Source organism: Papaver somniferum, chromosome 11 (genome assembly GCF_003573695.1).
Source record: "Papaver somniferum cultivar HN1 chromosome 11, ASM357369v1, whole genome shotgun sequence".
In the NCBI taxonomy this organism is placed as follows: Eukaryota; Viridiplantae; Streptophyta; class Magnoliopsida; order Ranunculales; family Papaveraceae; genus Papaver; species Papaver somniferum.
Window position 1 is genome coordinate 42512615 of NC_039368.1, and position 15613 is coordinate 42528227.

Below are 15613 nucleotides of genomic sequence, written 5' to 3' on the forward strand. Positions count from 1 at the left end.
ATCGAAATTAAGACCGGTGGATTAAGAGGTTTAATATTTCAGAACGTATTCATTTTTGGCAGGAACGTAAAGTGCTGTAAGAGGAATACATTGTCGACATAGTAGCTTCAAATCCGTGACCTTTTGGTTTTTATCCATAAAAATGACGTCCAATGTGTAAGATAGTGTGAGAATAGAAGTATAAAGGGATCCCTGCTCTTTAAAAAAATAAAAAAGATCAAAACTAACTACTCCCTCAGTTTCTAAAAAACATGCTTGTTTGGTTTTCATAAAAATTAAGAAAATGAATCATTGTAGCTATTTTTTCATGTTTTTTCCTGATCTATCCTTTGGTCCCCGCTCATTTGATATTAGAGAAAAGGGGGAAAGAAGTGGTCCCCTTTTTGTGTTAAGAGAGAAAATGGAGAGAGAGAAATAGTCTCCTCTATGGATATACTAGTAAAATATAACATTTGACTTTTCATATATGGAAACAAGTCTATTTTTTGATATATCTGAATAAGGAAGTAAATCTATTTTTTGATATATCCAAATAAGAAAATAAGCCTATTTTTTGAAAACGAAGGGAGCAGTATATTTGGATGGTATGTTGTATTAAACCATATTTTATATTTGCTCTAGTTCGCATTTATCAGCTTGGGAGAGAAACAGACTGGGTTTGCTCTTGTTCCACCAAAAGTCTAGTTGCGTACACTACTTGGCAAGTAATTCGATCTCTAGAGATCGTGATGGAATATTTCAGCATTTTTTTAGAAGTATTTTTGCAGCAAAAACTAACAAATCGTACTTTTATCAAATTATTAAAGTTGTCAAATGGGCTGGTTTTGGAATACGTGAACAGGTTCATGTATTTATACACTAAAGCCACAAAAAAAATACATTTTAAAATAAATAGAGAGGACATATTAACTCTGGCCATGAGAAGCAAATCTTTTGGGAATCAACTAAAGTATTTCTTCCTCCTAATCTTACACCCAAAAACAAATCATAAACAAATAAAATACTACTGATTAAACAACTCAATAAATACATTATCCAAAATTGAATTAAATAAAAATTTGGAAATCACCAACACAGTACCTGTTCAAGATCTGGTAAGTTGCACATGATTTCATACCCAATGGAAAGGGAAAGCAAACAGATCCGACGTCACAGTATCTTTTAAGAAGATTTCGTGGGTCCCACCCGGCCTTTCGCTTTCGTACCAAAAACATTTCCTTCCTCCTAGTTTCTTGTTTGCCCCCAAGGCCAAAGAGAGGGCAACCTATCTATTCGAATGAGATGCATATGCAAATGTCTGTCTAATGTTATTCACATTTTCCCTTTAGGTTTTTATTACTGGAAAGGGAAAGAGCAGATCATCTCTATGCATTCCCATGTGATATCTTGAATCAAAACTCTAGGCATATTATCCATTTCAGCTTGTCTACTCATTGAATATGTTTTTTTTTTGTTTGAATCTAAGAGTTAACTTAACTGTTGTTCCGAATAAAATTAATCCACACAACATAATTTGTTCACGCAGTTGAATTTGGTGCAGTAGAATTACATTTTACTATTTTTGTTTCTGAAACAAATACTGTCACCTTTTTTATTTTAGCTTAATTTTCATGTTACCTACAACTTTTCAAGTTTCAATTCCACACTCCGGAAATGCAGCCAATATCCCATGACTATAACAGGGAAACTCAAGATATTCCTTGGACCATAAGGTCTGTCGTCCTCTCAATTCACAACAAGCTAAGAGATCTTGCAAACATTGAATTTGTGGTTAATCGGGAAAAAGAAAAAAAGAAAAATGTTATTGCTCATGGCTTATGCCGATTTGCATGTAAATAGTTAGTGCGACCGTATTGTTATTGCTCATGATTTGTATTGTAAATAACTTCTTTTTCACCATGCACTAGTTTAAATAAAATACGCGTCTCTTCAAAAATAAATTATAATTCTCATAATTATTTAATATTTAATGCCGAACAGTTCTCTAAAAAACGGTACGTATATAATAAGTAGATCAAATTAAACCTGATAAAGCCAAAAAGGTGTTTGGACTTCTAAAATTTTAAAAAGGAAAACACAAAGTAAAAAATGAGTAAAGCTTATATAACCTGGCTAATTTGAGGCTTACCGCTAAAAGTTAAAATAAAACGTATTGAAGCAAATTAAAACCCTCGTGTCCAGCTATTTTTGTTGATGGCTAATTCGTCCCCGATTAATTAATGTTATGAGTGTATATATTACAGTTGTTTAATCTAATTAATTGTTAAATTAACTAATGTCAATTGGTTGCCAAACCATGAATTTTTTAACATAATGTTTTATGTCAACAACATCAAACTAGAATCAGAGGATACGATGGCACACGTATGCCGGTTCTAGTTTGATGTTTCAATTTGCGAAGAACATAGATAGGACGATTTCAACAATCGCCAGGGACAAGAATATTCGAATAAACCGATTGTGCCATATTTTCATCAAGAAAAAGAAATCTTGTGGCTTTTTTCTTTCCCACGGTCGGCAAATATGAAAATTCATAACTGCCGATTGTTGAGTATTCTCGAAGAATATCAAATGCTAACGAATCCGTACATACAAAGGTTTAAATCAGCTGGATTAAGATAACGGTTCTTCATTTTTGAAACCAAAACCAAAATCAGCGTATACTGTGTAGAGGTCTAAATTGTTCGATTATAGGCTAAATAACCTACCAAAAAATTGGACATTTCCTTTAATCATAGTTGGTTTATATAAATGCCCGTATTGTTAGCTGATTCTGGGTCGAATTCTTCAGCCACGAAGAACATCAAGAACAATCAACCAACATATAGTTGAGTATTAGCTGATTCTTCAGAATCGGTTAATGTGGACACCTATATTAGTCGATTCTGGATTAATCTAGAAAACAAAATTTCGGAGAATTTTTGATTTTGAGTATATGAATTAATCAAAAACTTAATTAAGAAGAATATGTAGATAAAAAAATATCTAAGAAACTGCAATTCAACATATCTGATTTAAGGATATATTTTTTGGAAATAAGATAGATTACTCGAAAGAGACTCTGTTAATCATAAGATTCAGAGTCATTAGAAATAAACTCATGTATAGTAGTTCTTCCGATGACTAAATTTGTCGGGTTAACTTCAACTGTAGTTGACACACCGTTCAAATTAAGACTACATACATCTGTGGTAGGAACTAAAAATAAAGGTGCATAATTTCTCCAAAAAACTGTCGTAGCTTCCTTTCTTCATTTTTTTTTGCCAATAATCTGCGATGTTGTTTACCTTTCTGCCTGCATATTGAAAACCCCAAAAAAGACCAATTGTCATGCTAATCTCTTTACTTTCTCTAAGATTGCTACATTTATCCATTAGATAGACGATTCTCTTCCTTGTAGATACTTAATCGTTGCTTGGTTGTCTCCTTCAATAACCATAGGTTGTAAGTTGTTAGTGATGGCCCACTGTGTTGCCCATTGTGTAGCATATAGCAGAGCCAGAGCTTGTGCTTTTTCAGCTGTGGAGGTCCTGAAACTTCCCATTGTTGCTTCTTGGAAGGTACTTGTCCAATTGCGAAGGATGAAACTAAAATCAACATCATCTTTTTTAGAAAACCAAGAAGCATCACAATTTAGCTTATATGTGTTTCTTAAAGGAAAAAAGCCCAACAAATATGTAACAGAGATTTCCTGATATTTTGCTTTTGTGATATGTTTAATTTATCTGGGTGCCAATAAGATAACTGTCTTGAGATATTCAAAGCTAATTGTTCCGGTGTTCTAGACTTATTTTCAAAGATCCTACAACACCTTTCTTTCCAAATAAACCAACACTTGGTTGCAGCCATGGCCATGAAAATTGAATTCGGATCTCCTGTTATCCACTCATTTTACTTATTTATAACAAAAATATTTACAAAGTTTGGGCTAGAATTTACTCTATGTAAAGCCATTAAAGCTAGGTTTTAGATTGTCTTAGCATAATCACATTCAAAGAATATGTGATATGTAGATTTTACAGCATGCTGGCCGAAGATACAATTAGTTTCCACACCTAAAATCTGATTTAAAGATAACTTAATACTTTTCACCATTTTTAAACACCCTTTGTCCCTCTTATTCAAGCGGGTGAAAAAAGTGCTACGTCTCAAATTAGCCGGATTATATAAGTCAAAAGGTATAACTTTAAAAAAGTAAAGTGATTTTATTTCTTACTTATGAGAAGTAAATTTACTTTGGTGAAAAGGCAAAAATATTTCTACTTTTACTTCTAGTTATCAAACACCCTCTAAATACTGTGTACGTTCAAAAATTCTCACATCATTAAAAACCAAGAGCATGAGCTGCTAAAAAGGAAGTTTTGTATGAGAGAGGGTCCATTGCTTGTTCCTTAATTCTAAAAATCAACCCCCAAAACCAAGAAAATTTTAGAAGATTTTGGATGAAATCTGGTCGGATCTTGCTTTCTTTGCTTTGAGATTTTGTTGTAGACTTACAACGTGTATTTCTACAATACTATTTCTTTTCCCTTCATCATTTTCCCACCTCCCTCCTTATTCTATTTCTTCCTTCCTCTTAACAACAATAACAACCAACCACCGTTTCCAACACCTCTATCTCTCTTTCATCATTTCTTCATTCAATGGGTATGTCCGCAGAAGCCCAATTTCATGTTTTAGCAGTAGATGATAGTATAATTGATAGAAAACTAATCGAAAGACTCCTCAAAACCTCATCTTATCAAGGTAATTTCATTCATTCATTCATCAAATTTCAAATTATGTTCATCAAGTTCGATTGGGTTAATCTGTAATCTTGTTTTCCTTAATATTTTTTTCTTATCATATCTGCAGTTACCACTGTTGACTCGGGAAGTAAAGCTCTTCAATTTTTAGGATTACTAGAAGATGAACAAAGAAACCTTAGCCCACCTTCTGTTTCCTCAGATTTCCATCAGGTTTGTTTTTTTTAACATGTCTGAATTTCATTTTTATTGCATTTTTGTTTCTTCTTTTAATTTCTGAATTTCTAATTTTGTTTACAGGAAATAGAAGTGAATCTTATAATAACAGATTACTGTATGCCCGGAATGACAGGTTATGATTTGCTAAAAAAAATCAAGGTACATCTTCATTTTACATCCTTTGTCCCTTCTTCTCGTTTTTGTTTATATTCTTTTCCTTTTGGACACAGAATCTTTTTGTCGCCGATACTCATTAGATTTTGTAATGATTTCAGGAATCTTCATCTTTCAAAGACATTCCTGTTGTAATCATGTCATCTGAAAATGTACCTTCAAGAATTAGCAGGTAAAATTCGGCAGGAACCACCATTGCTGAATTATGATTACTATTCATTTTGGTTTTCATACTTGACGAAAAATAAAGAGACCCAGATTTTCATTGTACTTTGTTTTTAATTTTACAGATGTTTAGAAGAAGGTGCAGAAGAATTCTTTCTAAAACCAGTAAAATTATCTGATGTGAAAAAGCTTAAACCTGTATGGAAAGGGAAATCTAAAGATCAACAATTACAAACAAATCTACCACTACCGCCCCCACCTGAAGAACAAAAACTACAAGGAAAAGATGTTCAAGTAGTTGATGACACAATTCTCATATTAGAGCCACAGCAACAATGTCTGACAGAGGTACTATCAGAAAAGGAACAAGTATCATCAATAGAAATAGAGCAAGTTAACAATAATAACAAGAGGAAAACAATGGAAGAAGAGGTTTCACCTGAAAGAACTAGACCAAGATACACTACTGGTTTAACAATGGTGTGATTAATAGACTGTTAATCCCCATTTTTTAATTTTTGTTCTTTTGTTAAGAAAACAAAATATTCTGTTCATGTTGATAGAAGAGGTTGAACAGATATGTAGAGAGAGAGATATGTGATCAAAAAAAGATGATCCTTTTTATCCGTGGGATACCCTGTATACATTTACATCAAATTATTCATTCCAATTTTGCTGTGCTAAAAAAAGAAAAGTCGAAACGTTAATCCCCTGGCCTGAGCTTCATAGAATTGTCAATTATGTCTTTTATCTTCTTCTTCAGAAAACCAGAGTCAAACCTACAAAATGGTTTCTTTTGCCATGCCCAAACATGATGATTGGTAATTTCCATGATTGACAAACATTTTTTAGGAGTTAAGTAAAGTACTCTACCAGGTCCGTATCTTTTGCAACTTGGTGAAAGATAATGGTAATTATGCTGTGATCGATGGTGGTTTCGCCGCTGAATTTTTTAAGAATGACCCCTTTTGGAGTCCTAAATGGCTCATTGATTCTCCTCAATTGTTAGAATAGTGCATTTTGATTACCTTGAAGCTGGTTCAGATATTATGTTTGCAGCATCTTATCGGGCTACAGTCGAAGGCTTCAGCAAAGAAGAAAGAGAGTGTCCAAACTAAGGTTGGTCAGGTTTGGAAGCTACTCTTTTACTCGTTCTCTAATCAATTAGGAGGAAGGACCATCTCTAGGAAGCCTAAATAGCTGATGCATCCAGTCCCAACTTGGATTAGCAAATTTACACTACCACGTTTAAGTGATTAAATATTCTCCAAATTGGCAGATTGCATTGGCAGAACCAGCATCGAGAACATTCTGACACAGTTTACTATCGTCTTGCTGAAGCTGTAATTTTTCTGTTCCTTCCGTTGCTACAAATTTACAATACCTCGTTTTAGGCTAATTTACATATTCACAGATCACACTGATGACAGCAAAAGACCAAACCCATTGGTAAACAATCATTCGGATGCACGGAGTTTTGATAATTTAATTCTACCCGCGTGGGTCGCTCATTATACCCGTCATGTAACAAATATATTGTTCCGTGTAATGCCTCTCGTAACCATTATTCATTACAAGTTTTGGCTCACCAGTCACATACTCGCATATCATAATGCAGGATATTCTTCCTCGTGGTAAACTTCGCATTGCTCATTACATGTACTCAGACATGTAACAGATGAGATTGTCTGGGTATTGCTGGTTACCAGATTTGACTTGCTACACTTACCTCGACAGGATCCCAGATATTGGCTGGCTTATTAGTGAATTCTCCCCAGCCTGTCTGCTGAGCGGCGACGATAATCAAGAGTTGAATTCTCTCCTGCCTGCCGACTGAGCGCAGACGATAATCAAGAGTCTAAGCTTGGTCCACCTTACCTGACAAAAGACCAAGGTTGATTGAAGCAGTTGACCCCGTTCCTCCCTTTGTGGTAGAGCGAGCGCCTTGATTACCACCCGACTTGACTTAATGACACGAATCGACCACTAAGTATACCAGCCATCTGAAGCCTTCCCAATTTCCAAACGGAGTGATTGCACCCAAAAATACACACAGCAGAGGAAGGGATTCACCAATGTCTAATGCAGGAAACTTTTCCCGCATCGTAAGCTTCATTAAAACCGGCATGATACTACTAGTAATAAAAGTGAGGGTCCGCAGTCATGCATAAAAGTCACATGCGGTAAGCATGTGAGCAGTATGTAAATGGATGTATTGTGCATAAACTCGGACCATAGAAACTATATATGACACTGTGCGCTGGTTGGGGACACGCAAGATAACATTCAAACAAAAGAAAAAGAGGAAAACACAACAAGAACTCTCTTATAAAGTAGCTAAGACACATTAACACAAGTGTATCACCACAGAAGTACAGATATTAGTAAGAAAAGAAGATGCAGAGATTACAATACCTATAGAATTCTTTAGATACTAATAATAGTTACTTTGTCAAATATAATATAGTTAATCCCTAGCTTTAGGCCTCAATGGAAACCAGGAGACACCCAGAAGACATGAATAACCCATTCCATAAGATGATCAAAACATAAATACCTGCAACAAATGTAAGAATGACATCAAGAACAGGTATTGTTGCATCACCAGAGACATAAAAACTTATCTAAAGGAATAGTACAAAGACAGCAGTGACAAAAACAAAACAGATATATGTTACAGTGAATGCCTATCTAAAACAGGTTCTAAGGGAACATTTTGCCAGCTCTAATAAGCATCATAAAATGAGAATGTAGCTAAAACAAATTACACAGTGAGCACGATATGAAGAGAGATGGAATACGCACAAGAGAAAAACAACTTGCCTTGCCAGTTTTTTCGGTATGGATGAGGTCACCCGTCATACATATGGCAAACAAAGACATAACGGTGACTCGATTTAGGTACGTATTTTTTCCTTTGACGGCAAGTGGTTCCCAATAAGCCTAACGAAGACATTTAATCTACAATTAGTATCAAGCTGCACATACAATAATATCCCACAACTAACAATCAGGAAGTGGAGAAGAAAAGGGCTTACAATATTGTTCTCAGCAGAAGCCGTAAGAGCCCTTATTTCTGCCAAAATCATTTTCTAGCGACGTTCATCCAGTAGCTGCATGAACACGATAACAGGAAATTAGGATTTAAAAAATCGGATTTATAGATAGCATTTTCAGAACCAACAACGAACTCGGCATAGTTTAGCATCACTCGAAGTTTCAGAGTCAAAATAGTAAGTAGCACATCTTTTTCTGAACATTTTCAGAAGATACTGCTTTCGCACTAAAGTTCCTCGAAACTCCGATGGCGAGTCTCTGAGATAGTAGTCTTCCTGTAGCTCTCAGTGCCATCTTCTGAATTAGCAAGAAAAGATTTCCTTTTAAAACATAATTCAAACCTAATTGATAATTATTTACCAAGTCAAGTGTGTGCAATTCAAGTATATAAGCCAAATGCAAATCAGGTGGGCAACTAATATTATTGCATCACATCTCATAGTTATGAGTGACAGGTTAGGTAGGCACATAATATGCAGTCCCCCCAATCTTTCCTATTTCCTGATTCCAGAAACATGCATAGATACCAAATTTCCCCATAACATTAGTAAAACACAGCAAACCCGTTCCATCATCAAACTTTTGCAGCAGCAAACGAAGATATGTGTATATACAAGCTAAAATTGAAGCTTTTTTATGGATCCTTTTATTATATTCATGAATAAATACTCGTAAATTTATACTCGCAGTTAAATTTTAACCAAAACCATCAAAAGTAAATAAAAATTTTATTATTGGGGAGTTAGATACACACCTGTTAGCTTCGACATACAAATTTGAAAACCCTAATAATATTCTCTCTTCTTGCGGCTCTCTTTCTTTTCTGATGATCAAAATTTACAGGAGCACCGAGGGTACTCTTCCTCTTCATCCAGAGTCCAGACACGGGTTTAACTTCTTTTTTTTTTCTTTGAATTTTTTTTATTTTCAATTTTATTCAAACATCTGGGGTTAAAACTTAAAAAGGACCCGGCGTCTTTAGGGGCAACCAATAAGACGAAATAGTGTCACCCAAAACTAAAATAAAGCCATCCTTTATCTCAAAATTTTTGAAATGTCTAAAATGCTTTCAATAATCGGTAGACAACACTATAATCGGTAGTTTATATTGATGTATGCTGGTTTGTGTTATGAAAATTATAATCGGTAGTTAAAATGGTAATCTCGTGATGTTAATTTTCTACCGATTCCAAAATCATCAAGCTTTTTTTTCTCGCTATGTCCTCTCTCCTCTTCAACGACTATATTTCTTCATCTCCTTCCTTTCATCATTATCAGCAATTCTTCCTTCTCTGTTGGTTATGGGGGCTGAGTAATCTACCATCTGGATTTCGATCCAAAGCCAGATAGGGTTCAAGCTGGGGTGGGGGGTGGGGGAGGGGTATCAATTGCTACCTTGATTCGGTCTTTTCTGAAAGCTTTAATCTGGATTACAACTTGAGCATCTGCATAACTTTAATTTTTATCACTCATGAACGTTTTTTTTTAACGGAGCATCTTATTCCCCTATTATTATCATACCCAATTAGCTTACTGATGCATTCACACAGTCATTGCAATTCTAAATTGTTTTGCTCATAGGACGTGTAGTTACTGTGGTTTGAGATCTTGAATAAGGATCTAGTTATATTTTCAATCATGTCTAAATTGTATTTCTTTTTAGGTTGATGTAGCTGTGGTTGAGGACCTATCTAAGATCACTTAATACTATTAATCTTTCTTAATCTCTCTGAACCCTGTTCACTAGTTTGTTTTCTTTCTCCCTTGGATATTTCTTCTTATTTTCTTTGCATTGCGGATTGAAATTTCCTTCATTATTTAACTTCAGTTTCCTTTATAGATTTTTCTTAGACATTAGGGTGTTTCAGTAGATCTCTGAAGCGCCTTTAGAAAATTAAAATACAATTTAGTAAACTACTAATACTGATCCATTCTTCCTACTAATTCTGATCCCCTCTTCCTTCATTTCAAACCTCTTCTTCTGAATCTCCGACTTCAATCAATCCCCCTGCTCGTTCTTGTTGATAGATAGCCGATTTCTCATGGACATAGGCATAGTCCATACTGGGAGGATATTCAGCTACAAAGTAGTTAGCGGTCACCGGAATCCCAGTAGTTAAATGAATGTGTAGATCTTTGATAGCCCGCCTGCCCGATCTCTCATTCTCCTCTTCACTTAGATTGCATAGAGCCAATATCTGAGCTTGTGCTGGATACACGAAAGCTTCACGATTGCAGATGGTACACCGAAAATACTGCATTCGATGAAGCTAACCCTCCTTGCATCGTATGACCTTTATGGATGAAATAAGAGCTCCTAATGGAATTCTGTTATGGTTACAAGCCATTTTTTTGTTTTTGTTTCTTTCTACGATTAATCATGCTATGTTAATTTTGTTCTTGAAGTAGGATTTTATAGTAAAATTAACCTTTTGATTTCTCTACTGCATTTAATCCAAAATTTCTCCATACGTTTTGGTTCATGTATTTCAGACGTCTCTTCTTCTTGTGTTCTTCGAATCGTCAGTTTTTCTTTGATTAGTGGCATATCATTTTAAGAGAAACACACTTATCTAGACACCTTTCAACCTTTCTATCTTCTGATTTAGGCTATTCTAGCCGCTGTAGCATGAACCTACCCTGCTTGGTTCCTCTAGTCTTGTCTAGTTTCTGATTCTTGAGATTACAATATTTTCTTGAACTTATACACCCTAGTATTAGGTCTTGGTTTAAATATGAAACGTAAAACCATAATATGAGTTTTCGCATTTAAAACCCTGCTTTAGTGACTTATCATCTAAAGACAGTTTCTTAGCCTATTTAACATTGACCGAGGTATTAACTGCAATCTGATTGAAACTCTGCATGTCTTATCTTAATTTTGGTTGTCGCTCTTTGATTAGTCGAGGTATATTTAAAACGAGTTTTCCTTTTCACTTTTTTAAGGTTAGTTTTTTCGAGAAAATTTGTTGTTGGAAGATAGTAGACAACTTTTAAGAATTTTTTATATAAGTACGTATTTCAGCCTGTTTGCTTGCTTCATTTCATTTACCTTATTTCTTTCTCCCCTTGAATGCTTAATTCCTTTCTTCTTCTTCTTTTGTTCTCCTCCTGAGTCAGTATGAGTAGTTATGATCTCTACAAACATTTAAGTGGTCTCTCAGTAGCTCAGAGATATGCCAAATACACGAATGTTGGTATTCTACCAACTCCTCCTGCCTTAATGAGAGAATTTGGCATTAATGAGAATAGCATTCTTGCTGGAGTTTTCTCCACACAAATTTACAAAACTGAAGATATAAGAGGGGTTCTACGTCACATTTGGGGTCTCAACATAGGTTTCCAAACCCTAGAAGTAGATCTAAATCTGTTCATTATCACTTTTATAATAGCGGATGACCTCAAATGGATAACACTTAATGGACCTTGGTATCCTTACGTGAATGTTTTATCTGCTAGATCAGCCTTTCCTGGAATGCAAATATCTTCTGAAGTTGTAATAGAAATACCTATTTGGGCTAGTATCTTTAACTCCAAACAGGAGTACAGACGAGGAGAGCGCATAGGTTTAATAGCAAGTAGAATAGGGGAAAATGGTGATGAGTGCCAAATATTGTATATATTTATCCCTTTTTGTTGGCATTTTAACTCATCTTTTGTGCATTAATTCTACATTTTATCCCATATTCTGTATTTTCATTGTTTTCAAGAATAAATATTTTTCTTAATTAATTTTGCATTTCTAGGTAATAAATAAAGTTCGGATGAGTCGCGGAGCGAAAAGAGCAGAAAAGTAGTGAAAAGCCGGGAGAAATCACGCAAGGAAACCGCGAAGAATGGTGCGCACAACCTCATACACAAAAACGCCTCCGTTCTCAGCCATCAGATCAGTTCTCAGAAGCATCCGACGGTCGATCCTTCATAGAGCATCAAAATCTGAAGTCTCTGCCAAGCACCACAGCGCTGAAATTCCAAGCCTTCAGATTAGATGGTAGTTGAATCCAACGGTTGATCCCTTGCTGTTCATCGAAGTTTGATATCTCCGCCCTACACTACAGTACCTAACTCCATCAAGTACCGTTCGTTTCGTTGTATCTCCTCATCCTACGGTCGCTCATCGCCTTCCTCCGCATCACCGTCCGATCTACGTACCAGCTCCACATCACACGGCTTAGTCTCGCTGAACATCAAACATCGATGCACTCGCCTCACACCCAAGTGCCGAACACCCTAGACCTCAAACAAACGCACCCTCCCCCTTTCTCCATCGAACCCATCTTCTCCACAGCAGAGCCTTCCCCTTCCACCTGCTCCACCAACTCGCTGCCACCACCACCAGCTCCGCCACCTGCTCCACCAACCCTGACACCACCATACCACCTCCGTCATCATCCTACACGTGATTGAAAGCTTCCCCCATCATTCTAGCCCTTTATCCCATCAACTTATTACCTAACCTAAACCCTAGGTTATGGGTTGATGGATTAACGTGTGCTAGAGAAGCAATTGATGCATGGAGGTGATACAGGAGAACAAGTGGAAGCATGGGTCGAAGATGGAATGGTCTCATCACATCAAATCAGGTTACAAAATCGATCCCTAGGTCACTGTTGAAAATTAGGGTTTCGAAAATTAGGGTTCTGTTTACATTTTTTGTATAAATAGAAGAGATGGGTATGGTGTAGAAGGTGTTCTTGGACTAGCCAAGTAACCACCCAATTTGGGTTAGGTTCACTTTTAATTTCAATTTCAACTGTTTAATTTTAGGGTTTCTTATAATTTGATGTTCTAATTTCTCATTCAGTTTAAAGTTAATGTTAATGTTTAAATTTGCTGTTTTCTTTAATTTCATGTCATGTTTAATGCTTGTTGTTTTGATTAATCCATGCTGTTATAGTCCAATTCTAGGTTTATGTTAGTTTTAATTTCATGTTAATTTCATTTTCAATTTTATGTTACATTCTGTTTTGTGAGTTCCTGTTAGTGTTAGTTTATCATGTTAGGTTAATGTTGTTCACTGTTAATGTGCTTGGTTTCATACCCTGTCAATTTGTTATGTTCCTGTTGATGTTTGTGTAATGTTAATGTTTAGTTCACTGCTGTTAGTTTGATGGAATGCTAGGCTAGTTACCTTTGAAGCATTGAACTGATTGAGTAATGGAAGAAATCAGTGCTCATAGCAAGCTGATTATCTTGCCATTCCATTTTTGTATGCTTAGGTGCATTGTGTTGATTGAGCATTGGGAGAAATTAGTGCTCATAGCAAGCTAATTCTCTTCCCATTCTATTTGTATGCATGTATTCTTCCCTTGGCCTTGCATTGTCACCATATTAGTTTCATTATCATCCCTGCCCTTGGCTTAGGCCTTGGTTCATTTCTATTGTTGTTGCATAGTTCTTTGCTGTTAGTCATTGTCTTGTTTTATTTACTGCATTGCCTTTGCTTTATTGCCTTGTTTTGCCCTGTTTTCTTCCTTGCTTCTGCTTCCACTGCCTTGCTGTTGCTGCAGCTGTTTTTTTTTTCTTCCTACTGTTGTTGCTGCTGTTTTCTTGGCCTTGTGCTGTTGTGCACTGCTTGTGCAGCTGCTGCTGCAACCCATCTGCCCTGCAACTCTGCTGTTGCTGCTTTCCTCTGCATTGCTGCATTGCCTCCCTTCCACTGCTGCTGCAACTGCTTCCTCTCCTGCTGCCATTCCTTTCCCTGTTGTTTTCCCTTGTTGCAGCTGTTGTTTTCCCTTGTTGCAGCACTGTTGTTAGCCCCAGCTGCTACTGCTTGCATCTGCTCTGCTGTGCACTCAAGCCCATAGCCCAGTTCAATAGCCATGCCCAGTACATTTCATTCCAAAAGCCCAGAGCACAACTTGAGCTCACCAGAAGACCAAAACAAAAGCCCATTGTAAATTGTTGAAAGACCACAGGCCCAGCTCAACCCAAAAGCCCAAAACAAGGTTTAAGACCTAAAGCCCATAGTCCACATTTCTGAGCCCAAGCTCAGTTCAACCCAATTTACTCAAAGGGTATTCAAAGCCCAACAACAACAATTTAGGAGCCCAAAATAGCTAGAAAACTCCAAACACTCCCGATCTCTGTGGATCGACCCGTACTTGCACGAGCTACAACTGACGACCGTGCACTTGCGGTATTACTGTAGGCCCCCGTTTTTATTGCGCTTAATTTTTTACACCTCTTTGAGGCCTGCCAAGTTTTTGGCGCCGCTGCCGGGGAATGTTTTGCATTTAAATATAATATCTTTGAGGCCTATCAAGTTTTTGGCGCCGCTGCCGGGGACTTGGTTGCCGTGTTTTTGAAGTTTTTCTTGCTGTTCTTTGCATGCTCATACCTGCTGTGTAGTTCTGATAAGCATCTTAGTGTACTCATCTTGCATATTGCATCTGTAGCTGTAACTTAGTACCACCTCTAGTGCATCTGCATCATTTGCATAATCTCTTCTCCTTTGCTTCAACTGCATCATTCTGGGAACTGAACCTCTTCTCTGAGTTGCCAGGTGCTTGTGGTGCTGCTGTTGCAGCCTGTTGCTGCTGAATTGCTCCTGTTGCTGAAGCTGTTGCCCCTGCTGTTGTTGCTGTGACCTTGCTGTGAGGCTGAGAACAAACCTCTGGTGCTGATGTGCTGCTGTGAAGCCCAAATAGAGCTGAGCTGCTTCTCCTGCTGCTGCTCCTGATCCTGCTGCTGTGCCTCAGCTGTTGCTGCTGTGCAAAGGAAAGCTGCTGCTACCCCCTGCTGGTCCTGCTGTTGCTATGATCCAAAGCCCAACTGGGCTGATTCCAAGCAGCTGAAAAAGAACAAAGCCCAACTGGGCTTTGCAACTGAAATACCCAACTGGGCCTCAGAAAAGCCAAAGCTTAGGATGATCTAAAGCCCAACTGGGCTTTTGCAACCAAACTGAGCAGCTGGGCTGTGCTTCAAAGGTAAGCCTAAACCCATTAAGAGAACCCAACCTGTGGGCTTCCATTTTTAATTTGTGGGCTTGTAATAATTTTTTCCATTTTTTTGTTGGGCTTGTAATTTAAGTTAACTTTTGGGTTTGTATTTGAGCTTAACTGTGGGATTGTCCCTATCAAAATTTTGGGTTTCAAAAACCCAACAAACAACCTAAACAAGGTTAACTGAACCTACCAACTCAGCTGGGCTTCATTAGTTTCTGGGCTTACTAAAGTCGTTAGTGGGCCGTGTACCCAAACTCTAGGCCGAAAGTTGGGCTCTGTTTCACAACAGTTCTCCAAACCCATTGC

General features: G+C 37.0%; 1 protein-coding gene and 1 long non-coding RNA gene across 2 annotated transcripts; one reads left to right on the top strand and one right to left on the bottom strand.

The window, feature by feature from the left end:
- The first annotated feature begins 4343 nt into the window (after nt 1-4343).
- LOC113322778 (two-component response regulator ORR9-like) lies at nt 4344-5927 on the top strand. The gene is made up of 5 exons (XM_026570924.1): nt 4344-4746; nt 4855-4958; nt 5046-5123; nt 5240-5310; nt 5429-5927. Exons 1-5 carry the CDS (start codon nt 4644-4646, stop codon nt 5787-5789), a joined length of 717 nt encoding a protein of 238 aa, XP_026426709.1. The 5' UTR covers nt 4344-4643; the 3' UTR covers nt 5790-5927.
- Nucleotides 5928-8121: 2194 nt separating this feature from the next.
- On the bottom strand, nt 8122-9292 carry LOC113320620. Its single transcript, XR_003346206.1, has 3 exons — nt 9115-9292; nt 8342-8416; nt 8122-8246 (listed from the first exon to the last, which is right to left on the bottom strand). It is a non-coding gene; the product is annotated as an uncharacterized LOC113320620 (long non-coding RNA).
- Between the last annotated feature and the right edge of the window lie 6321 nt (nt 9293-15613).